Source organism: Polypterus senegalus, chromosome 3 (genome assembly GCF_016835505.1).
Source record: "Polypterus senegalus isolate Bchr_013 chromosome 3, ASM1683550v1, whole genome shotgun sequence".
NCBI lineage: Eukaryota > Metazoa > Chordata > Cladistia > Polypteriformes > Polypteridae > Polypterus > Polypterus senegalus.
The window spans coordinates 140,413,358-140,439,444 of NC_053156.1; the positions used below are offsets into that span (position 1 = coordinate 140,413,358).

The following is a 26,087-nucleotide window of genomic DNA, read 5'->3' on the forward strand; positions in this document are numbered from 1 at the left end:
TGCTTTTTCTAGAAACTTTGAAGGACAAATGGGAAGCTCTTTGCCTCAGATTAAGCCATGCTCGACACCAGATTAAATGTGCTGAGTCTGCACTTCTTTTTGCCTTTGTAGAGGTATTTCTTTTATTTAATCTTTTTTGTTTTAAAAATGTATTCTAACTTCCAGAAATACTGAATTATTGAACATGTTCACTAAATATTTTTCAAGGGGTCTGCATGTGTTTTTATTTAATTCCACTCCATCCTTTAACCTTGCATCTCCCTCCCGCTACAACATTTTCATTCTGCATTCCACACTGCTCAGTCTTCCCTTTCAGGCTACTTCTGTCTGCTCTCCCATAATATTATAACGGTATACTTCATACAAGCCTTTTCAGTGCAGCAGTTTTCAGTACAACTGTATTGTCTGAATATTCAGGAATTACTATTGCATTCATATTTGCAGATCTAAAAGCTAACCTATTTTATTATGAGGAATTAAATAACACCAACACCTTCTGGAAAAGAAGTGCTGTACATTTACATTAGAAATAATTGGTTTGTTTAATATATCAACTGAGGTATTCCCCAGAATCTTCCCAGAGAAAATCAGATCATGTTAATCAACTCATAAGTTATGTATACAGTATGTACAGATCAACAAAGTTCCCTGTGTGTTTAAAGTAAATATAAACATATATGATACAGTTTTTGTTGATTAGAGTTTTTTGACAAAACAAACATGACAAATTGCAATCACAACAGGAGATAGTTATTAAAATATCATTAACACTTATGTTTTGGATAAAGTCTATTGGACATATTTTTTGGTCGCGCACAGGAGATGAAGAAACAGGCTGACTGAGGAGCCCTCTATTTGCCCTCCCACAGTATGTTTAGAAAGTCTGCTGCTAGGCTAATTGGAGGATTAACCACTATACAGCTGCTGTATAAGCAGGCAAGCTATTATGCATAGTCTTTTCAGCAATCGTCAACATGACACATTGTAGCTATTATAAGGCACTTTTGGTTATTCTTCTGTTTACTGCTTCATAAAGAACAATACAACAAAAATATAGTTTTTTCAAATAACTAAATTTGAAGTGATAGGCTGTTTCTAAGCCACACAATACTTCAAATGTACTTTAATTCTTGATAAATTAATTGTTTTCTATGGTCCTGCAGGATGTGTGCAATTACATTTTTTATATAGATATTGTTTGTATTTTTAATTTTTTACTTTTGGTAAATGTTGCATAAATAAATAAAATAATAGAATTTACTGACTCCATCTTTCTTAAAAATAGCGAGTACTGCACTATCGGAGTTTTATTGAATTTACATTTAGTTTTTTATGTATTCATTTAGGGTACATTGGCACAGGCTGTGAAGAAAGGTGAATGGATTTTGCTGGATGAAATTAATTTAGCTGCAGCAGAAACATTAGAATGTTTGAGTAGTCTTCTGGAAAGCCATGCTGGCTCACTTGTGTTGCTGGATCGAGGAGACACAGGTAATTTTCAAATGATAATTAACTGCTAGTATTCCAGACCAAACTGACAAAACTCAAAATTAATGTCATCTTTCGAGTTGGCCACATTAATAAGACACACGTATGCCAAAAAAGAAAGAAAGAAAGAAATAAACAATAGGCTACAAGTAACTGATTAAAAAAAAAAAAAAAGTACTAAAGTAATTCAGACATAATTTTTAGACAAATAAAAATACAGAAAATTTTATTTTAGCTACAATTAGGAGTTTGCGATATGTATTGTCTACAATAATACTTTTAATTGTTGTTTTAATTTCAGCTTACACATCTTTATCGAGCATGTCACTTACTTTGTAAGAAATAATTAAAAACAAGCCTTGAGAGTCCACACATTCACTGTCTCATGTAACCTAACAGGCTCTACATCTAACTTGTTTAACCATCTACAAAGTGAAGTTGATCTAGTATGCAGCCCTATGGGTGTCAGGCAAAAAAAAATCTTTTGAACAAATTACGTCATTTGTTCAAACAGATTATTTTTATTTCCCTAAGATGCAATGGCCTATTGCGTCTTATTTCACAAGCTGTCTTGGCTGCTTTTTTTACTGATTCCAAAGCACTTTTTTTTTCATTCATTATGTGAAACACTCTTACAGATCCCACCTTCTCGCCACAGTCTGATGACACAAGGGCGGGAGCAACAAATGAGAAAAAAAAAGCTTTTTAGCTTTAATTATAACAGCAGTTCAGAGAAGGCAAGTCTCTGCACAAAGCCATTGAAAAAGAGATAAAGAGTTCCTTTGTGATACCAAAGGTGAACAGTGATGTAAATCCACTTTAGTGATGGAAAACAATAGAAGCACATTTGGCCGTATGAAAATGTAATTTGTAACCATGCTGCTCTGATGGCAGCTGCTCTGGACAGACTGGTGATTCTGTCACATAACTTGAAGTTCCCTCAGCAGAATTTTACAATTTCTTATTTTTTCTGATATCTTTGTGCAATATTGGACAGAATTTGAAGTTAGTAATTTGTTAAAAAATGTCTTTACGTTGTTTTTTTTGTATTTTTATGCAATATATGACAGAACTTGTTTACAATTCTAGTTTATAGTTTTTTTTCCCCATGTGCAGTGTTTGACAGAACCATGGATTTTTACACAATAGTACTGTATGTTTGATTTTTGTTCTTGCTTGTATGCTACACAGTTCACTTAACAGAGCAGTTTGTTTATCATACTGTAATGTTCATGCACTGTATTTCAGTTATGATTAGTATTTTATTCCCTTTAGATTCATATCTTGTTTACATTAAGGTTTACAGTAAGGTTAAGAGTCTGTTTAAAATGTAGTCATTATAATACTGTAGTTTTTTGGTCTTAGTTTAGTTTTTTGTGTAAATCCAGAAATTGAAATTGTTTATTCATTCTTGCATTGTTTGATCTCAGTAATACTTCGGTGGTTTTAATGTTTTTGTGTTGTTTTACTTCAGTTTTAAGTAAGTAAATAACATCTGTTTTCCTTAATTGTTGCTTCCATTAATCCTATTAGTAAGCTACAGTTCATATCCTGTTATCAGGACTAAGCTAAATTAATAAGACTTTTATAAACACGTTTTTAAAGGATGCAAAATATTGTCAAATTATCCTTCTCGTCAAAGTCCCAGAGAATCTTTTGTTAGTACAGGTAGTCCGCTCCATCATCTTTGGCCTGGGGACGCTGCAAGCAGTGGCTGAAGGAGGGACAATTTCGCTGCTCATGCAGTGTAGTGTCCCTCGGGTGACTCCTGGCAGCAAGCGGTGACCCGTGGTCTATAGTCACTGCGGCCACAGCTATCACTCGTGTGCAGGACGGAGGCTTGATGGGGCAGTTCGCTGTCCGCCCACTATGACGCCACAGTTACTGCTCCTGATTGGATGCAGGCTGAATGGAGCAGAGGGGGGCGTTTCACTGCCCGCCCACTACACACGGCTTTCCCGTTCATTCTCGGTGGGCGGTTGGTAATGCAGCAAGCGGTGACCTGGTTGTGGCTGAATGGAGGCCATTGAGTGTGAACGGGGCGGCGGAGGGTAGCATTGTAGTGTGCTTCGGGTGGCTGCCTGTTGAATGGGGGTGGTGGTGGGCAATTTACTACACGCCTTTGGCCGCACTGTGTTCGTTCTTGGTGGGCGGACGCTGCGGGCAGCATACTGTAGTGGAGATGACAGCCTGCTTACTTGAACTGTTACGTACATACCAGGAAGTTGTCTCTTGTCAGTACACCAGATGTGCTGACGAGGGATGCCTGCCTGCTGTGATACCGTGTACAGTGCTGTGCAGAAGATTTCATCTTAACCTTTTTGTCTTCACCCTTCAAGGATGTCTCTGAAATACAAATCTGATGCAAGTGCTGGTGATACAGTAAAGAGAAAAACTGTCACCATTGAAAATAAAGTAGAAATAATAAAAAGGTCACAGAGAGGTGAAACTCCATCATTCATTGGCAGAGCACTTGGTTACAGTCGGTCAACAATAGCATTTATTAAAATAATGTACCTGTTCTGACTTGCATACAAATTCAACTTAAGTACAAACCCACAGTCTCTATCTTGTACGTAACCCGGGGACTGCCCGTATTGCATACTTTAGCTACAAAGTATACTTTTGGATCTGTTAAACCATACAAATTCTGATTAATATTTTTAACTAGATGACAATATATTTTATGACATTTGTTAAGGTAAATGTGACTTTGTTTTTTTTTTTCCAAAATTGGGGGTTATGTACCATTAAGACTATAGTTGACCACCTACAAAATTTCAAGAAAATGAATATGTGAAGTCACCAAGCATGTTTATTTTGAACTGAATCAATTTAAGATAGCTGTGTAATGGGAATATATTCCAAGAGTTATTGTTTTATTCTTTATTCTTCAGATAGATCATAGAATATTGAATTCTAAATGGATTTCTATTTTTAGCAATTACTTTAAGCCTCCTTTCAGTTTACCTTACCTTTTTTAATTCTGTAATAGCTTTCCCATCAAAAACCTGCATTAAAAAATAATAATAGCACACACATTGATAAGTCATAGAAAATACATTGGAAAAATAAATAAAAATGAAATAGTATGCATTGTGCTGTTCTGTATATGATGGTAATATGTTTTTGTGGGGTGTTTTGAGATGGTCCCCCACACACAGCCCATCATTGTAATTGGGACAGGAGATGTGTGTTTCTTTGTGCACTTTTCTTATAATAATTTTTTCTGTTGCTTTGGTGTTAGAATATAGAATGTCATTGTCTGATCCACATGATCAATGCATCCCTTGTGTTTTTGTAAATTGCCACAGTGCAAGGCTTAGTGACTTTCACTATCCCTTTCACATGAACATTGATGGTTGCTGCATTGTGAATAATGGCTAACGTCCGTCTTGTCCTTCCACATGATTGTAGTCATTTTGTCCTTTTGTTATGCACCGTTTTACCCCATGATGAACCTTCAGGCGACTGAATTCAGCAGGTTTATTACCAAGGTTCAGTTGTACAATGCCATTGGCATCAGTTTCATTATCCATGTCAATGTCTGATGACCAATTCACATTGTCATCAGTAACGCTTGACTAAACTGATTATCCACTTCAGTTTGTGCTAAAACTGGCTTTACAACTTCTCTTTTACACGCCAATGTGTTCTGATTGAGGGCTATACTTATGAGTATTGATGAGTTAACCTAGAGTGGCAAAGCGCATTTAAATATGTTTCATTCCGTCATATATATGGGAATAGAATACTGTCCTGAGAGTTTTTAACGTTGTAAAGCAGATCATTATACATTAGCACTCATCTGACTTGGGAATAACCATATTTACATTAAATTCTGAGCCTCAGTAATGCTCAGGGTTAATGCTATGGATCTTAATCATTAAATAGAGAAAGCTTTTGTTATATTTATGATTTCACTTTTGTTTTCCTTTTAATAGTTGTTATTTGGGAAAACAAAATTAATTTTTAAATTTTTGTAGATATTTTTTGCAGTAAATGCAATCATTGGTTCCATCGTTATTAAAGGTACAGTGATTTAGGAGTTCAATAAAACAGATGTATTGTTCAGTAATATAATGTTTGACATTTTATTAATATAGTTCAGAAATAGGCTTAACGATCTCTCTTGTAACTTTTGCATTTAACCATATCACATGGAAATATCATGCAGCATTATTTTTACTAAAATTTGTAGTTATATAATAATAAGTTATACTGGAAATAACTATAATAGTTCAAGTCTTTAGGGATTTTATCTGAGAGAGAGCCAGGCAAGTATTTGACTGAGAAAAAGAGTCCTTGTGGTCCGGAGATGCTGGCAGATGTGGTTTATGCATGTGAAATAAAATAGAAAACAACTGACAACAAATTGTGATGAAGGTACAGCAAATGATGCAAGTATAAATGGATTTCTGACAAAAGTAATACACAGAATTGGTCTTACCCCTAACCATCCCAAATACATTGGATAATGGAGTAAGAAAGTTTGGGAGAAACTGGCCAACTTAAGGATATGCAAGCTGATAGCAGTTAAGCTGATGATAGTGGTGTTCATGTTGTTTTTTTTTGCTTTTGCGAAACACTTGGCTGAATTAATCTATGATTAACATTACATTTCCTCTAATAAAATCATTAAGACAATTTTCATGTATACTTTATTTACACATTTTGATTAAACAGTTAAAGAAATTGCTGTCTCTTGTATATCAGTCTTGTACAAATGTTAGCATCTGTATCTCAACAGACATACTGTATCTGTTTAATACAGGATGTTGATTTAAGCCAAGTGATATATTGTAGACCGTGAAACTGGTAACATTTAATGGTATTATTTTTTAGCTAAGACATAATTTATACTGAAAACGGAGAAATGTTTTAAAAATAGTGTATGGATTGTTCTTCTATGTAAAACATAAATCATGCCCTCATTTGTGTTTAGAGCCTATAGTACGTCATCCAGAATTCCGTCTGTTTGCCTGCATGAATCCAGCCACTGATGTTGGAAAGAGAAATTTGCCTCCTGGAATAAGAAACAGGTAATTCAGTGATATTTGGTAAAATGAATTAAATAATTTCAAGTACTTTAAAGTGACTGTAGAGCGGCATAGTTTTTTTTTTTTAAATCATTTTTATTTAATTTTTCATGCAAGTCATTAAAAACCACTACAACTTTCTCCTAAACTAAATAAACTGAGTGTATATTTGTCATTAACGAAAAATCTTGGTATGTTGATCATGATGTATATCGTCTTCCCTTAAATGTAATTCATGCATTTAATTGTGTGTGGAAAGATTCTATATTATTGTTATTTCATGTTGAACAGGAAACTTTCAATCTATTGCTATGACTGACCATTAAATGGTGTGCTTTTAGAGTTTTAGACATTTTAGAGTGGTTTTCTGCATTTATAATTTTCTCCACAGAAATATTGCTTAGTTTGGATAATGTCAAGTTGCATCCAGAGGGTTTCCTTCATTCACATGGTAGTTTTTATGAAGAAGTTCAGAACTAACATTTTTAATCTAAATTTCTCAATACCTGCAGCTATTCTTACTGTTGCCTAATGCAATTACCTATTGAAAAATGGATTTTTTTCCAATTCCAGTCTAAATTACATTTATCAATATTCAAACTGCCACAGATCAGTATGCAAATATAAGCAAAGATCATAGTATAAAACCATATTTATGGCAAATGAAAATTATTACATTGATATTTTTCCTTTATTTTTTTAAATAAATAGGAAGTTAAGATCAGAGAACATTTTATATTGTTTATCTTTGAGGCGACAGATTTTCTTTTGTTAAAGTTTTCATTCAAAGTCTTGCTTTATATTTGTCCTCAAATCTGTCAGGTGAAAATGACTCCCAAGATTAATCTTAAAAGAAATGTGTTTTTTATTTTTTCATTCACAAATTTAAACAATTTTCTAAAATTGTTTTTTATGTTTTAAATTTTCACTTGTGAAAAGATCTGGAATGGTTCCAGTGGTACTTCGTTACTGCTTTGTTTTTATTACACATTATAAAATGTCAGTAAATAAGCAATTCCCAGTAATGGCTATTATTTTTATTATTTGTAGACAACCTGAATGTGTTATAACTTATGCATTTCTGTTTGTGTAAATTTTTTTAATGTAATGTTTTATCATATACTTTTTATCAGGTTTACTGAAGTTTATGTGGAAGAATTAGAAGATCAAGGAGATTTAAGAATTTTAATATTAGATTATCTTAAAGGTCTTAATCTAAGCAAGACAATTGTTTCTGGGATTATAAGGTAATTTGTTTCTGTGCAATACATTTTTATGCTTAATTTTGTTATACTTCCATTTTCTGTCATAGTATATTTTTTATTATTGAAATGATTACTTTGAAACCGCTGCTCTGTATGCAGAGATTTATTTTTTTCCCTGAAACTTTGCTCTTTAATTTTGCTTTGTTCCCTTGTTCTGCATCTGTTTTTCATTTCATGTCTGCATTTTATTCCCCAAATGCATAACTAAGGGAGAAACGAACTTTGTCATGTGTTGTTAAGCTTATTCTGTGTACAGTAGCTGTGTAGCAATGATTACTTATTTACTCTTGTTGATTGGGTTTTATTTTCATCATGTTGAGTTGGTATCTTGCATACTTTCATAACTCACTTATGAATGTGAGTGTTAATTTGAATAGCACATATTTAGAGGTATGGTTATAGTCATCAACTTTGTTTAACCCTTGTTTGAAAAAAAAATTATTTTTGTGCTCTGCTAAAACATGTGTAAATAAGATTGGAGTAAACATAATTCTAAAAATACTAACAGCCCTTTTGTCATATTTTAACTTATGTATGTGCTAATGTTACAAGAATGGCTTATGCATTTATATTGGCATATACAATTTGCCTTTTTATTTTACCATTTGCCTGGCAAACTTAAGCTAGAAAGATTCAAACTCCCATACAGGGTTAAAATGATGCTGTAGTTATAAAATGACCTTGAAGCCAGTTATGCTATATGAAAGCATTTTCCTGTAAGTTTGAGCTGCATGTGAATGGGGATTCAGACAGAAATTTGTTATCTAAATCAATTTTAGACATCTTTGTTCAGTATATTTGAAATGTTTACATTGCCAGCCATATTAATAGTCTTTACCCAAGTTTGTTAATCACTGTAGAAGTATGAATACAAGTTATGCAAACATTTTGAAAAATACTAAGAATTAAAGAACATATGCTAGAAATGTAATACTATGCATTGTTTTGGCTGTGATGTCACAGCAAAGTGCTACCTGCCAGTCCTGATCTAGAAGCCTTCAGATTACAAAGTAGGGGTCTCATCTTGGTGAGCCATATAGGAGACCTCCCCCCTGCTCTAGCACTTCCATGAGTGTGACATCAGACTGGACTGTTATAATTGTCTGCTAATGTCTGTTAACGCGCAGATATTGAAACCCTCCCAAACATATGCTTTTCAAAACTTCTTTTAAGTAAAAGTAGATGTGTAAGAAAATAATTCGAAAGAAACATTTTTCTTTCATCACTGGGGAAAACAAATTAGACAAAGTTAACAATATGCTTTTTAAATTAGTTGCATAAACTTTAGTCTGATACATGCAGCTCTGGCTACAAAATTTCCATTTTGCCTCATTATGCTCAGCAGTCAGTTATTTCTATGCTATGTTATGCATGCACTTTGTTTTCTTTTAAACTTATTTAGAACATGCATTTATAAACCTCAGCTTCTAAACTGCTGCAACTTAAAATTTAAACGTTAAATTAATCCTTGAATAGTAACATGCTTGGATCTCATACATGTGTTGCGTTTTTGTTATATAAACATTTATGTAGTCGTTTTAATTCAGCTCCTAAAAAATTCTTTTTTTTTTTTTTTTGTTTGCCATTAGTTTTTATTTAGCAGTGCGCAAAGAAGCAAATTGTAAGCTGGTTGACGGAACTGGACATAAGCCTCACTATAGCCTCCGGACACTTTGCAGAGCATTGAGATTTGCAGCTGGGAACCCCTGCCACAGTAGTCAGCGCTCTCTATATGAAGTATGTTTTTTTTTTTTGGCTTTTTCCTAGTTGTGGTACAGTTACTGAATATGAGAAAAATTGTACATATTCTGTCTAACAAAACACAATTGTTTTTATTATGCTAATCAGTTTTGTTAGTAATGGGTGCCAGCTCTTTAAAATCTGTGATGCATGACTTCTTGTGTCACTTACTAGAAACATTACAGGATTTTTGAAATATCTTATGGTTTTATTTAATTTATTGTCCTTTTATTAGTTAGGACAAAGAAACAAAGATGTATATTTATATCTAGACTAATGTTATCAATTGATACAATCTGTAATTGCTTTAGAATGTCACTGTTCTTTTTAAGCACATCAGTGATTAATGTCTTGTAATATTTTAGGGTTTCTGTTTAAGTTTTCTGACACAGCTGGACCGATCATCTTATCCTATTGTTCAGAAACTGATCTGCAAACACATTTTGGGTGGTAACACAAAAAGCCTGAAAGAGGTAATGATAAACTGAATATTTGATTGAAGCTTTAAAAATACATATATAATCCTAATCATGTGGATCTTGAATTGGAAACACTGTAAACAAGGGGGATAAATGTTTTGGCAATGCGGGATTGATCTTGAAAGATTGTACATTATATAATATTCAGTAGCTTGAATTCAGAACCTTTTATCCATGATTCATGCAATGCAATTATACATTATTGAAATATAAAAAGAAATACAAAGTCAAGTAACAAGTAAGATCATGCAGTATTAAAACTGAATAAACTTCTTTAAATAATAATAATTTTAAATTGCAATTACAATATAGCATAAAACATGCAGTGTCACTATAATTATTTCTAGGGCTTTTTTAATGGATTGTGCTTGACTGTATTTTATTGAACATTAACACCTTCCTCAGTTTAACTGTGGAATATATACTTAAGTTTCATACTGAACTGTCTTGTTTGCATAGTGTCAACTGATTAAAACTTTGCAGCCTGTACACATTTGTTCTCGGCTTACTGTAGGAGATAGCTATGTCATATACTGGAAGCTAGTTTAACAGTTTTTTTTTTGTTTTGTTTTTAGGTTTCAATGATGGTCTTATATGATCTCCTATTAGAGCACTTCACTTTATAGAGTTGCTACCAAATATAAACAATAACCAGAAATATGTGGTGGAGTGAAAAATCTTTCAATATAAAAACATTTATTTCCTCTTTGAAGCATTGAGTAATTATTAAGGTTGCATTAAAGGTAGTAACAAACCCTGTTATTAAAACTGCTCACCCCCATATATATATATATATATATATACATATATATATATATATATATATACAGTTTTGTTAAATGTCCTTTTGCTCCTGACTGGCTTACAAAGTATTACCTAGGTAAAGTTATCTGATGATAGGGAAACAGCAATTATTTCAAGTAACAACAAATTCATTATGTTTCTGGTTTTTAGTAGTTGTTTTGTTTAATTTTTAGTCCATCCCTGAGCCTACTGATAAGAAATGCTTTCAAGTGGAAGATTATTGGATTTCAAGAGGGGAGCTTCCTCCAGTGACTGATAGCAGTTATATCCTGACTCCTACAGTGAAGCTTAATCTGAGGGATCTTGCCAGAGTAGTGTCTGCAGGGTAAGGCTGATAGTCTCTTTCATCCATTTATCAAACAAAACATGAACATGTAATTTAGGAAAATGATGTATAATAATCACTGACTTGTTTTTTTCATGTTATATTTGAGCAGTTAACTTGTTACTATTTTTTTAAATGTTCATTAAATATTGTGCTGTTCTTCCAAGTTTTCAGTTGCTGCTGTTCTGTTAGCCATTAGTTATAGGCAATGTTGATTTCATTTTGCATTTTTATGTATCACTCTGGTGTTGTTTTGTTTCAGTAAAGGTTTAGGTTAATATATCAGGGCTCCAGACAGAAAAAAAAAATTTGGGAGCCATTGGCTCCAAACCCCAAAATATTTAGGAGCCAAATGCTTTTTTTGGGAGCCATAATCTCTACCGCATGCCAAATGTGAAATAAATAAATAATATTTACTTGTATTGTTTGTTTGTTTCTTTGGTCTACCTCACACTGCTTTCCTTTCTCCTGTCTGAGCTATTTGACCTGCCTACTAATGTCCTCTGCAAGGTCTTATAGATATTAATAACAGAAGAATAAATGACACATAAATGTGTACAGTGCAAATGTTTACTAATAAGCAATACTTCAAGTCCAGAGTCTTATACACAACATGTGTAAGGAACACTACAAATACAAACACTGAAAATGTCTTACACATAATACCACAAGAATTAACACAATAACAAACATTATAAACAATTATTTCTGAAATAATCATTTTGCAATGAGTGTACAAATATAAAGAAATTAATTACTCTTCAAGTTCACTGTCACTAACTGTTACAATGTCAGCATCATTTTTGCTGACTGACAACCAGCGCTTTACACTGGGCTCTGGGTCTAAAAGTTCAAGTGTAGGGCCCTCTGTACTGATCCTTACCAAGTCTTCCAGTGTTTCTTCACTTAGGGAGTTGCTCACTTTTGATTTTATTCTGTTTTGTGCTGAAAATCCTCACTCGTGCTGAGCTGCAGATATCTGAAGCACCAGCATTATTTCGACTAAGTGAAGCAGATTTTTAAAATCTGTACGGAAAGGCTCCTTGCTCAGCATCACTGTCCATAGGCCATCGTAAGTCTTATCCATAAACTGACCCTTCACTAATATTTTCAACATTAGGCATTCCTTCTGCACAGCTGTGACATCGCAGCCATTGTTTGATAAGAGCTCCCTGTACCATTTAACAAGTGTGTCTATCTCACACTTGCCATAGCTATCAATGTCCTCTGGCCATGCATCATGACAAAACACTGAAAATGACTTGATGATTTCTGATCCCTTTGAATGTCCGTGCTGTGTAGCACTTGACATCATGTTTGCAAACCTGATCTCCAATTCTTTAACAGTAATGTCAACTGTTTTTTCAATTACGGCCTTTAGATCACTTCTGAATGTGGCCTGATTTTGGGGGCCTTTCAATTTAACATTTTGGAAGGTTATGACTGTGTGGCTACTTGCAGCCCTCTCATTCCTGGTTGTTGATGGCCCTTCCTGTTGAACTGAACCTTCAGGCTGAGAACCTATGTGCTGTAAGAATTCCTGCAGCTTCCCTTCTCTCAAAGCATTTTCCTTCAATCCTTTAATTGTTACCACACAGCCCACAATTGCAGCAACTGCCTGAGGAAGTATATAAGAATTTGTTTTGAAGTGTAAGGCTCAGCTTTGAGACCTCTGAAAAAAGGTCATGTAAAATGTGACAAAAGGCAACGAAAGACAGGCTTTCCATTTGCTGAACAATGTGTTTGGCTCTTCCCTTTATGTCTATCTTTTTGGAGATGACTGCAAGGTGCTCCATATGATGATGCACAGCAGTGTACTGCCCCTGACCTGTTGCATAGTTTGAATGGAGAAAAACTGAGAGTGCCCGATAAATGTGTGGCAACCAGCGCTGAGTTTTTACTGCTGATGGGTTTCGTACTGTACATCCTAACTCTACTTCTATAGCCTTCAGCTCCCACTTGCTTTTGGGACTAAAATGATACGTTTTCCACACTAGTTGTAGAAGGTCATAAACTTTTTCAATCATTGGCACTGACCTTTGTGTGTTAAGCATTGCCAGTTCCAGTCGATGGGGTAGACCGTGGAAAGGCAGAGCATGTTCACCTATCTCTTTTCTGAAAAGTGCCCCGGTTCTCCCTGTTGCACCTGTGTTCACGCTTGCACCATCTGCTCCGAAAGCACTCATTTTATGTACCCACCAATTTGGGTTGGTTGGGTCAGCATTCTGAAGCAGTGATTTAATGGTGTTTTGAATCTCTTCTGCATGACCATAATCAATCTCAGCCAAACCTACTAGATGAGTCTTAGGTGTTCCATCAGATACATACCTACAGTATGTGATGACATTGTCTTTCCCTGAGACATCTGTTCCACAATCAGTTATAACAGAGATGTAGTTTACCTTTAAAGCTTCTTCCAGCACATTACTTTTTAATTCATCTGCAATGCAACCTACAAACTCTGCACATGCTGTATCATTATCGTATGCTTTTGACACATCCATGCCATTCTTCTTCATCAGCAGAAATTGAGATTTAAACTTTGTGAACGGTATTTCTTCCAGTGCAATCATATATACTGCATTGAATTTTTTTTTTTTTTCTTTCATCTCATTTTCTGTCACTTTCTCACAAGCACGTTGCACTGCCTTAGCTATGGGGGTGTCATGAGGAGCAGACCTAGCAATCACACAGTCTCTGGCATTCTTGTGTTTCTAACTCTCACCATGCTTTTTTCAGTTTCCTTTTTAAAATGGCTCGTACCACAAATTAATTCTGTTTTACCAGCAATTTCTTGTCCAGCTTGTGCACAAAAGCTGCAATACATCTTTCCCTTGTCATACCGTAACCAAGCGATGTCCTTTAACCAAGCCGCTTTAAACTGTCTTCCAGGCATCGGTTTTGCAGGTGCAGAAGACTTTGCTAACGGGACGGAGTTGTCATCCTTTAATAACACTACATTTTCGGATGCCTGTGGCTGTACCTCAGATAACCCACTGACTGAATTATCTTCGGTTCGTTCAGAAGTAGACAAGGCAGGATTTGGATGAGTGGGCATTGAGAAAAAGTCTGAAATTTTTCGTTTGGCCATTTCGCGTGTTACATGGAAACTTAGAACATTTCGTGTGTTACGTGGAAAGTTAGGACGGAATTCGAGGAGTAGTCATGGCCCGATTCTCTTCTATTTCAGATCCCTATCCGCAGCAGTTAGCGAGATGACGTTTGAAGTAGAGTGGGCGTGTCAGATGATGCCTCGCTTCGGTTTGGCTTGAATCACATGATAATTTAATAGGAAATGCAGACGCTGACTGAGAGTGTTCGCACATAATTAAAAGCCGTTTTTGCTGCTTTAAATTTAAAATTTTTCTTAGATTGAGAGAGAGAGTCGCCACCGGCGACTGGAATGAAAAACCTAGTTGCAAAATAGAAAATCAAGTCGCATTGGCGACCATTTTAGTCACCATCTGGAGCCCTGTATATTTGTATTGTTTGTGCCATAAGTATATACCTGTGCTGCATAAATATTTTGCTGAACACTCAAATTACTAATTTTTTGTCCTGCTTTTTCGAATGTCTGTAAATTTAATGTGGGTATATAATGTTGATCAGTTCCACTCAAAGTGTTCTTTTTCATATTATTAGATCCCATCCAGTTTTAATTCAGGGAGAGACCTCTGTTGGTAAGACTAGTCTCATTAAGTGGCTAGCATCATCAACTGGAAACCATTGTGTTCGAATCAACAACCATGAACATACAGACATCCAAGAGTATATTGGCTGTTACGCTTCCAGTGAGACAGGAAAACTTGTTTTCAAAGAAGGTAATTAACTGTTTATGCTTATTTATTGGGTAAGTTCTGAAAGAAAATCAGTGGGCCACATGCATCCGCACACATTTATAATTGTTTTTCTGTGTGTGTGTGTGTGTGTGTATATATACATATGTATATGTATATAAACTGCTCAAAAAAATTAAACAATCACTTTGAAAACACATCAGATCTCAATGAGAAAAAAAGTCATGCTGGATATCTGTACTGAAATGGACTGGGCAATGTGTTAGGAATGAAAGAATGCCACATTGTTTGATTGAAATGAAAATGATCAACCTACAGAAGGCTGAACTCAAAGACAAACTGAAAATCAAAGGGAAAAAATGATGCAGAAGGCTAGTCCATTTTGCTGAAATTTCATTGCAGCAACTCAGAATTGTACTCGGTAGTTTGTATGGCCCCCACGTGCTTGTATGCATGCTTGACAACGTCGGGGCATGCTCCTAATGAGACAACTGATGATCTCCTCCCAGATCTGGACCAGGGCAACACTGAGCTCCTCGACTGTCCGAGGTGCAACCTGGCGGCATCGGATGGACCAAAATATAATGTCCAGAGGTGTTCTATTGGATTTAGGTCAGGTGAGCATGGGTGCCAGTTAATGGTATCAGTTCCTTTCATCCTCCAGGAACAGCCTGCATTCTCTCACCACATAAGGGCCGGGCGTTGTCATGCACCAGGAGGAACCCAGGACCCACTGCACCAGCATAGGGTCTGACAATGGGTCCAAGGATTTCATCTCAATACCTAATAGCAATCAAGGTGCCATTGTCTAGCCTGTATAGGTCTGTGCATCTGTCCATGGATATGCCTCCCAAGACCATCATTGACCCACCACCAACCCGGTAATGCTGAACGGTTTTACAGGAAACATAACATTCTCCACGACTTCTCCAGACCCTTTCACGTCTGTAACATGTGTTCAGGGTGAACCTGCTCTCATCTGTGAAAAGCACAGGGTGGACCTGTCAATTCTGGTATTCTGTGGTAAATGCCAATCTAGCTCCATGGTGCCGGGCAGTGAGCATAGGAGGATGTCGTGCCCTCAGGCCACCTTCATGAAGTCTGTGTCTGATTATTTGGTCAAAGACATTCACACCACTGTCCTGATGGAGGTCATTCTGTAGAGCTCTGGCAGTGCTCATCCTTTTCCTACTTGCCCAAAGAAGCAGTTACTAGTCCTGCTGATGTCCCTCTGTCCAGCTCTCCTAGAGTTACTGCCTGTCTCCTGGAAACTCCTCCATTTTCTTGAGACTGTGCTGGGAGACACAGCAAACCCTCTGGCAATGACACATATTTACAGTATGTGCCATCCTGGAGAAATTGGACTACCAATGCAAATTGGCAGATTGTCCTCCATTGCGGTGGAACATCAGCTGGGTGAGCAGGAGGCACAAAAACGTAATTATGGGAAAACAAGTAAACTTGTGCAAGTTTAAAGAAGGTTGATAGCATGCTGGTGTTGATCCCATCCAATCCACAGAAATTTTGGGCCGAATGGCAAGGGCCGGCAGTGATAGAAGGGCGTATGTACCCAGTGAATTATAAAGTTAGAATTCCTGTGTGGCGGAAACCCATACAAATTTTGCATGTTAATCTTTTAAAGGAGTGGCGTGACCGTCACAAAGTCCTGGTCACGGCTGTAGCAGTCCCCCAGACTGAGATTGCTATTAGGTATGATTTAACTGATACCCAAAAGGCAGAATTGCTATCGCTGACGCCTGGCCGGACAACAATTGCAGAACACAAGATTGTCTCTCCACCTGGTGTTACTCCCATATTGCCAACCAGAGGCAAACGAGGAAAATGATACATGAGGAAGTCTAACAGATGCTCCAATTAGGCGTTATTCAGCCAAGCAAAGGTGAATGGCGAAATGCAGTTGTACTCGTCTCAAAGTCTGATGGTTTGGTTCTGTATTGATTTTAGGTGTTTGAAGATTTCCATATTTGATGCACACCTGATGCCACGTGTGGATGAGCTGTTTTTAAAGTTCGGGCAGGCTTCATACAGTGCACCTGGAAAGTATTCACAGCGCATCACTTTTTCCACATTTTGTTATGTTACAGCCTTATTCCAAAATGGATTAAATTCATTTTTTTCCTCAGAATTCTACACACAACACCCTATAACGAAAACGTGAAAAAAGTTTACTTGAGATTTTTGCAAATTTATTAAAAATAAAAAAAAAAACTGAGAAATCACATGTACATAAATATTCACAGCCTTTGCCATGAAGCTCAAAATTGAGCTCAGGTGCATCCTGTTTCCCTTGATCATCCTTGAGATGTTTCTGCAGCTTAATTGGAGTCCACCTGTGGTAAATTCAGTTGATTGGACATGATTTGGAAAGGCACACACCTGTGTATATAATCTGGTCCCACAGTTGACAGTTCATGTCAGAGCACAAACCAAGCATGAAGTCAAAGGAATTGTCTGTAGACCTCCGAGACAGGATTGTCTCGAGGCACAAATCTGGGGAAGTTTACTGAAAAATTTCTGCTGCTTTGAAGGTCCCAATAAGCGCAGTGGCCTCCATCATCCGTAAGTGGAAGAAGTTCGAAACCACCAGAGCTGAGCGATCAGGAGAGAAGGGCCTTAGTCAGGGAGGTGATCAAGAACCTGATGGTCACTCTTTCAGAGCTCCAGAGGTCCTCTGTGGAGAGAGGAGAACCTTCCAGAAGGACAACCATCTCTGCAGCAATCCACCAATCGGGGCTGTATGGAAGAGGGGCCCGACGGAAGCCACTCCTTAGTAAAAGGCACATGGCAGCCCGCCTGGAGTTTGCCAAAAGGCACCTGAAGGACTCTCAGACCATGAGAAACAAAATTTTCTGGTCTGATGAGACAAAGATTGAACTCTTTAGTGTGAATGCCAGGCATCATGTTTGGAGGAAACCAGGCACCGCTCATCACCAGGCCCTGCTCCAGAGCGCTCTTGACCTCAGACTGGGGCGACGGTTAATCTTTCAGCAGGGCAATGACCCTAAGCACACAGCCAAGATATCTAAGGAATGGCTTCAGGACAACTCTGTGAATGTCCTTGAGTGGCCCAGCCAGAGCCCAGACTTGAATCCGATTGAACATCTCTGGAGAGATCTTAAAATGGCTGTGCACCGACGCTTCCCATCCAACCTGATGGAGCTTGAGAGGTGCTACAAAGAGGAATAGGCGAAACTGGCCAAGGATAGGTGTGTCAAGCTTGTGACATTATATTCAAAAAGACTTGAGGCTGTAATTGCTGCCAAAGGTGCATCGACAAAGTATTGAGCAAAGGCTGTGAATACTTATGTACATGTGATTTCTCAGTTTTTTTATTTTTAATAAATTTGCAAAAACCTCAAGTAAACTTTTCTCATGTTGTCGTTATAGGGTGTTGTGAGTAGAATTCTGAGGAAAAAAATGAATTTAATCCATTTTGGAATAAGGCTGTAACATAACAGAATGTGGAAAAAGTGATGCGCTGTGAATACTTTCCGGATGCACTGTACATCTCCACCCTTGACCTTACAAAGAGTTATTGGCTAGTACCCTTGGAGGAGTCTGATTTTGAGAAGACCATATTTGCCACTCCGGACGGGTTGTTTGAATTTATGGTACTCCCTTTTGGTCTCCAAGGTGCACAGCTGACCTTTCAGCAAATGATGGACCAGATCCTGTGTCCTCATTCCACGTATGCAGGTTCCTATCTTGACAATGTGGTCGTTTTCAGTAATGACTATGAATCTCATCTCGTCTGCCTTTGGGCGGAGCTTGACAGTTTACGGCTGCCAGGGTTGATGGCCAACCTTGAGAAGTGCACGCTAGGTAGGTATGTCGGAAACCCACTATCTGGGATATTTCATGGGGAAGGGTTTACTGATGCCTAATATGGACATTGTGGGGGAGGTGCTTGCATATTGCCATCCCAAAACATGGGCAGGTTCAGTAGTAATTGAACAGGACATACTTTGTGGCAGAAAAGGGGCAAAGGAAAGTCCAAATATTTTTTTAGAATTCTAATGCAATAAAGCAATTGACAAAACAACATAGGTGAGACAGAATTCAGTACGACATTAATATAGTTGTCTATTAGGAAGTTAAGTCAAATGTTAAAAATATCATTGTTTATGCATATTAAATCAATTGGTAAATTCTTCAAATGCACTGTAGAATGAGATGGAAAGAGGGTGTCTGCTTAAACCGTTGCCTAAAGAAAGCAGTTCTTTTTTGTAGGTAGCACACTTAACTCCTAGAAAGTAGGACCTTTACCTTGTGGTCTAATTCTAGCATAAAACACCCCCATACACCATAACAAATGTAGCGGAGAAAAAAACACTCCCAACATTTTTGAAAAATAGCATTTAGCCTGACTTTTACTCATTATTTAACTTTTTTAAACAAACAGTGAGTGCATGGTATTAATGTCACCAAACAATAGACTTTAGCACAACAGGGACACAGCAACTTTCGTGTCAACAGTTCAGGGGCCTCACGTATAAATGGTGTGTATGCACAGAAATGTTGCGTAAGAACATTTCCACTTTCAAATTGTGATGTATAAAACCTAAACTTGGTGTAAAGCCACGGACATTTCCACGGTACCTCATACCCTGTCCTATGCAAGTTTTCTGCTCGGTTTTGCAGACTGGCGGCACCCAGCGTCAAAGCAATGCTACTGTTCCTGTGTGGTCTATCTTTCTTTTTCAGATCCATGTCCCTGACGCGGCTTTATAAATACACTGAAATTAACCGCATATTGTTTATTAGTTTGAGGCATCTGCTTGTAATTAACCTGTAACAATATAATGGTCCACGGAATGGTCAAACTATTCCACATACCATAACTGCTTTAACGTTGTTACTCTCACTGCACCACCTTCTTCTTTCAGCTGCTCCCGTTAGGGGTTGCCACAGCATATCATCTTTTTCCATATTACTCTCACTGCACCACTCGGAGCAGCTGATTGGAAAGAGAGTTATCGGTATACAGCATCAAGCATACGCTGCCTCAGCCATGCTTCCTATTTGAGCTGCTTCTCACATGGCAAACGCTTCAAACCTTTCCTGTACGGACCTCACGGTTCAGAAAGAGTTTCATCCGAAGAGTTATAAACGCACTCAATCAGTCCATCAACTGCTCCTTGTAGAACTGTTGATACTTATAAGTACAGTCACCTCACTGTAAACTTGTACTACAGTTATAATATTGCACAACCTGAGCCACTTTATAAAGCGCGGATTTACATTATTATACAGATAAAACTAACTTCATTTAAATAATCTATATTGTTAATAATTAAAGGACAAGTTGTTGCTACGCTAGCAAGGATCTGGCGCTCTGTTTACGGATTGTTCCTGCCTTGGACTGTATGCTTCACTGGGACTGGCGTGAAGGATAGAATAATTAAACATATACTACGAAGATATTTTAATGTTCCTTAAAAGTTTTTGAAGAATCGGCGTTATAAGCTTATAGATGGCTTAACGAGCTGATTGTGTGATGATCAGTTACTTGGAGAAATAAAAGTAAGAACAGGAATTGGAGGTTAGTACGTTTGAAAGAGACAGTACTGCAGGGGCAGCCTTAGGCATGTGGAAACTGTGCACCTGCACAGGGCTGCCAAATCCCAGGGGCCACCACGGCAATATATATTGAATATAAAACAGAATGAGAAAATAACGACACAGCTAAAAACGCAGTACAAATTTTGGCTAAAGTTAAATGCTTGTGTCATGAGCATGAGGCAGCTATGCAGTGTCCGCAACGGATATGGCCATCCGCCGTGCATAAGATACCATATTGACATTGGCGGGCGAAGGGGCCACCGATTGTTTCTCTGCCCAGGGCTGCCACGAACCTAGAGCCACCCCTGAGTACTGCTGCAATAAATCATTTCATCGAAGGTCACACACAATCGCTGCGCCACCGTGTTTCCATGTTTAATAACGTGCTTTAACTCCTTTCATCATGAAAATGATATCACGTATACATCTCAGTATTTTAGTTATTCAGAGAGCTGTAATATCACGAATGTAATGGATTCTGTGTCCTGTCGGAGAGAAAGCCGGTTTAAGAAGCACCTAGTGATTCACACACACAGAGCACATAGCAGAACACGTACAAAACGAAGCATTTAACGTACTACTTTAATTACGATGTGATTTGAGAAACTGGTTAATTTTAAGATGAAGTTTATGATCTACTTTAATGACAAAATAAACTATGTGATTAAAGTGGAAATTTCAAGATTTAAGTTGAGATTTTGTGCTTTTTTCCCCACTGTGTGCCTTTTTTTTTCACTGTACCCTAGTAAGCTTTCATATGACACTCAGATGGTGGGCTACGACTCGCCTTTTCACGGCGACTTTGATATCTGACAACTTCTTTTTTTATTTCGGGCACTGTGCGACTTGAGCTTTCAGGTTTCTCTAACATGCTATGTCAGTCGATCAACTTCCTTTTGTTGTTTATACCACTGTTTAAACCAAGAGTTCCCAAACTTTTTTCGGCTGCATACCCCTTTACCAAAAACTTTTAAAATCATCGACCCCCTAGTCATTTACTTTACTTACTCAAATTAATAAATTTGTACAGTACTCGATATTAAATATTTCACTAGATATCAAACTTTTCATTTTAATCACTTGTAATTAATGATTGAAAAAGATAAAAGGACTACGGAATATGGCCTTATCTTGTGCAACATTTAATATCGAAACCTGCACTAATGAAAATGAAAGCAAATAAATACGAGCAGAGGTTTTTTACATTTTTGACATTTATGAAATAAATATGTAATTTCAAATTAAGTAGAAATAGTCCAAGCTGTACTGTCTGCATTTCTTTTTTTGTTCAGTCATATTATTATCTACAGAAATAAAAACTTTTATTAACAAACAGTTTCGACAGCTCCTGTGATTAAAAAAAAAAAACAATAAAGTATGTACTTGCTTGAAACAGAAGATTTTTGTTCAAACTTGAATAAATAAACTGTGTCCTCTGATTTTCTTTTTCGTAGTACTCCTCCTCAATAAATAATTATATTCAAAGTTCAAATCACAAATAAGTACATGTCACATCAAACAAACCAATTTATACTGTTTTATGAAAGCATGACCATACAAGACTAATAGATTCTGCTAATATCGAATATCCATTGTCTCGTCCCACCGCGAGCAAGTGTGGACATGTAACAGTTTTTCAGTCTGCACTTGCTTTGATACGTTTGATAAGACAATGCACAGACATGTTTGTGCTACATGTATTTTCATGCATTCTTACATGTGACTCTTTTAATGACACATTTTACCTTTTCGTTCGCAAGTTTGGTATGTAATGTGTTTTTATCAAAAAAGTGTTTTTTTGAATTATTTTACTTAATTAGGTAGGTACCTATTGGAATCTTAGATACTATATTTTGAAGTAATAAACAAATAACAGTAGTAAGGGGGTCTCTTTTTGCTGTTGTCGACCCCCAAATTTTTTTATTGAAACTATCGACCACTAGAAAGTTCAAAGCAACCCCGGGGGTCAATTTCGACCACTTTGGGAACTCTTGGTTTAAACCAACAAATAGTACGTTTTTCCTTGCCTCCACTTGGTATTCGCTGAAATTCTTCTATTTTCCCCTCTTGCTTTTCCTATTGTCTTTTCACAGAACACTGAGCTTAAGGGCTATTTATATTCATTTGCATATTCAAAGAGACATAATTCTGGGAGGAGTTGAGGCGGGACAGCAGGCGTGTGCACGAGTGTTACTTTTCACGCTGACCGGGATTTACAGTGGTGTGAAAACTGTTTGCCCCCTTCCTGATTTCTTATTCTTTTGCATGTTTGTCACACAAAATGTTTCTGATCATCAAACACATTTAACCATTAGTCAAATATAACACAAGTAAACACAAAATGCAGTTTTTAAATGATGGTTTTATTATTTAGGGATAAAAAATCCAAACCTACATGGCCCTGTGTGAAAAAGTAATTGTCCCCTGAACCTAATAACTGGTTGGGCCACCCTTAGCAGCAATAACTGCAATCAAGCGTTTGCGATAACTTGCAATGAGTCTTTTACAGCGCTCTGGAGGAATTTTGGCCCACTCATCTTTGCAGAATTGTTGTAATTCAGCTTTTTTGAGGGTTTTCTAGCATGAACCGCCTTTTTAAGGTCATGCCATAGCATCTCAATTGGATTCAGGTCAGGACTTTGACTAGGCCACTCCAAAGTCTTCATTTTGTTTTTCTTCAGCCATTCAGAGGTGGATTTGCTGGTGTGTTTTGGGTCATTGTCCTGTTGCAGCACCCAAGATCGCTTCAGCTTGAGTTGACGAACAGATGGCGGACATTCTCCTTCAGGATTTTTTGGTAGACAGTAGAATTCATGGTTCCATCTATCACAGCAAGCCTTCCAGGTCCTGAAGCAGCAAAACAACCCCAGACCATCACACTACCACCACCATATTTTACTGTTGGTATGATGTTCTTTTTCTGAAATGCTGTGTTCCTTTTACGCCAGATGTAACGGACATTTGCCTTCCAAAAAGTTCAACTTTTGTCTCATCAGTCCACAAGGTATTTTCCCAAAAGTCTTGGCAATCATTGACATGTTTCTTAGCAAAATTGAGACGAGCCCTAATGTTCTTTTGCTTAACAGTGGTTTGTGTCTTGGAAATCTGCCATGCAGGCCGTTTTTGCCCAGTCTCTTTCTTATGGTGGAGTCGTGAACACTGACCTTAATTGAGGCAAGTGAGGCCTGCAGTTCTTTAGACGTTGTCCTGGGGTCTTTTGTGACCTCTCGGATGAGTCGTCTCTGCACTCTTGGGGTAATTTTGGTCGGCCGGCCACTCCTGGGAAGGTTCACCACTGTTCCATGTTTTTGCCATTTGTGGATAATGGCTCTCACTGTGGTTCGCTGGAGTCCCAAAGCTTTAGAAATGGCTTTATAACCTTGACCAGACTGATAGATCTCAATTACTTCTGTTCTCATTTGTTCCTGAATTTCTTTGGATCTTGGCATGATGTCTAGCTTTTGAGGTGCTTTTGGTCTACTTCTCTGTGTCAGGCAGCTCCTATTTAAGTGATTTCTTGATTGAAACAGGTGTGGCAGTAATCAGGCCTGGGGTTTGCTACGGAAATTGAACTCAGGTGTGATACACCACAGTTAGGTTATTTTTTAACAAGGGGGCAATTACTTTTTCACACAGGGCCATGTAGGTTTGGATTTTTTTTCTCCCTAAATAATAAAAACCATCATTTAAAAACTGCATTTTGTGTTTACTTGTGTTATATTTGACTAATGGTTAAATGTGTTTGATGATCAGAAACATTTTGTGTGACAAACATGCAAAAGAATAAGAAATCAGGAAGGGGGCAAATAGTTCTTCACACCACTGTATGTAGCGGAAGAATGTGGAAGTTGGCAAACGCCCAGATTTATGCATCTTGATTTTTTGTGCGTAAGCACATTTTAGCTTTTGTGCTTATGTCGTTCTATTGTGTGAGTTCTATGCACAGCGTTATGCATTAGGGCCCCAGGTGAGCTCTTTTTAACAGTGTTCAGGTGGCTTGGTTTAGACAAAAGGTTCAAAAGCTGAATGGCTTCAGATAGGAGCAAGCCCTTTTTTAGTCTTATTCAAATGTTAAAAATATTCTAATAAATAATTCAGTACCCCTTCTTCTCTCTCCTTTACTCTGTATCTACAATGTTCTAGCAAGCTTCTTTTGACTTTCCGTCCTAATCTTATTTATCTCCTCTGTTTACACTTCATAAACGAATAGTGTTCATCGTTCATACAGTGTCTCATACTCCTTCTACAAGCTAAAATACTTAAATATTGATGTGTACATGAAAAATTTGCATGTAAATGTAGCAAAAAAATCGCATACATGTCTGCATTTCTATTGTGAAAGAATATATGCTCAGTTTGTATTTTAAATCCTATCACTAGGAAAACATTTTGTTATTTAACAATATGTAATTAACTGGATTTCATGCATGTTAAATAGTTTCATCAGAATCATTTTCTTTAACTTTTAACCAGTCTGTTTCTTTATAGGTACTTATTAAGTATATCATACCAATAAAATATTTCTACATGCGGTTATTAGTGTTAGTGTGAATATGATGTGACATATGTCATGTTTGTGTTAAAGGAGTATCTTGTACTTTAAGCACAGGCTGTTACTGATGAGACAATTAATGATCTCTGTAAGCAATAAAACTGATAATATCTTTGCTAAGTAAGGTTCACCACTAAGTCACTAGACATGGCCTAAGTCTTGTTTGGTATGAACTAAGCAGTTTGGAATTGATTTATGGTGTGGCTGAGAGAAGGGCGGGACAATTTGCAAGCTATATGGAGTGCCACACTGTGTTTTGTTAATTGGGTACTCAGCTTTAATATTAAAGTTCTGGATCAACACAAATACTAATAAAGATCTCCTTTTGTTAAATTAAAATGTTGTCACTTATTTTTTCTTCCCCACAATATAAAACATAAATGTCAGGGAAGGCATAATTATTATTAAAAAAATTATATTTGGGATCTACAAAGTATTATGGTAATGAGAAATTGACATTTGTTGGTCATTTTTTGAGAAGAGGGGTATAAAACCAGAGTGTTATCAGAACACTCAGAATGTGGATGAAAATAGTGTTGTATAACGTGAGAAGAATGAATAAATCTAAGGAAACTGGTTTTGAAAGCTATATAGAATATAAACTATAACTGTGTAAAACCAGATTGTTTGCGGTGGTGATAGCTGTTGCCTCTTTAGCAGCTTTCTGCTTTCCCATTACTCACATAATCATTTTGTTGGGCCCTATTATTTAAACTTTGATTGTAAATTTCAAATGTTCTACTGGAATTATCTCTGGAGCAGTTCATCGGTACATATTTTTATATTCTGTCTTTAATTTGGTGTGCAGTTTTTCTTTTGGAATATAGTTGGGTAAAACTGAGTTTCTTCAGTATATCTTATTCAATGGGATTATTTTCTGAAATGGACCAGATAACTTTAAAGCTCTTGCATAGATATCAAATCAAGTCGTGGATGATGCACTGGTACAGTGCATTCCCGCACCAACTACACAGTGAAACAACTCTGGATCCTGGTTGGCAACCCCCCAGGTCGA

At 37.0% G+C, this 26,087-nt stretch overlaps 1 protein-coding gene across 1 annotated transcript in view; it reads left to right on the forward strand.

The window, feature by feature from the left end:
• The window catches only part of mdn1 (midasin AAA ATPase 1), a 239,274-nt gene that overhangs the window by 36,824 nt on the left and 176,363 nt on the right, over positions 1-26,087 (forward strand). The window contains exons 17-24 of the mRNA XM_039747985.1: positions 13-113; positions 1,347-1,491; positions 6,434-6,530; positions 7,661-7,774; positions 9,382-9,529; positions 9,898-10,005; positions 10,989-11,140; positions 14,783-14,961. Coding sequence (XP_039603919.1) covers positions 13-113; positions 1,347-1,491; positions 6,434-6,530; positions 7,661-7,774; positions 9,382-9,529; positions 9,898-10,005; positions 10,989-11,140; positions 14,783-14,961 — 1,044 coding nt within the window. The remainder of the gene's footprint in view (positions 1-12; positions 114-1,346; positions 1,492-6,433; positions 6,531-7,660; positions 7,775-9,381; positions 9,530-9,897; positions 10,006-10,988; positions 11,141-14,782; positions 14,962-26,087) is intronic.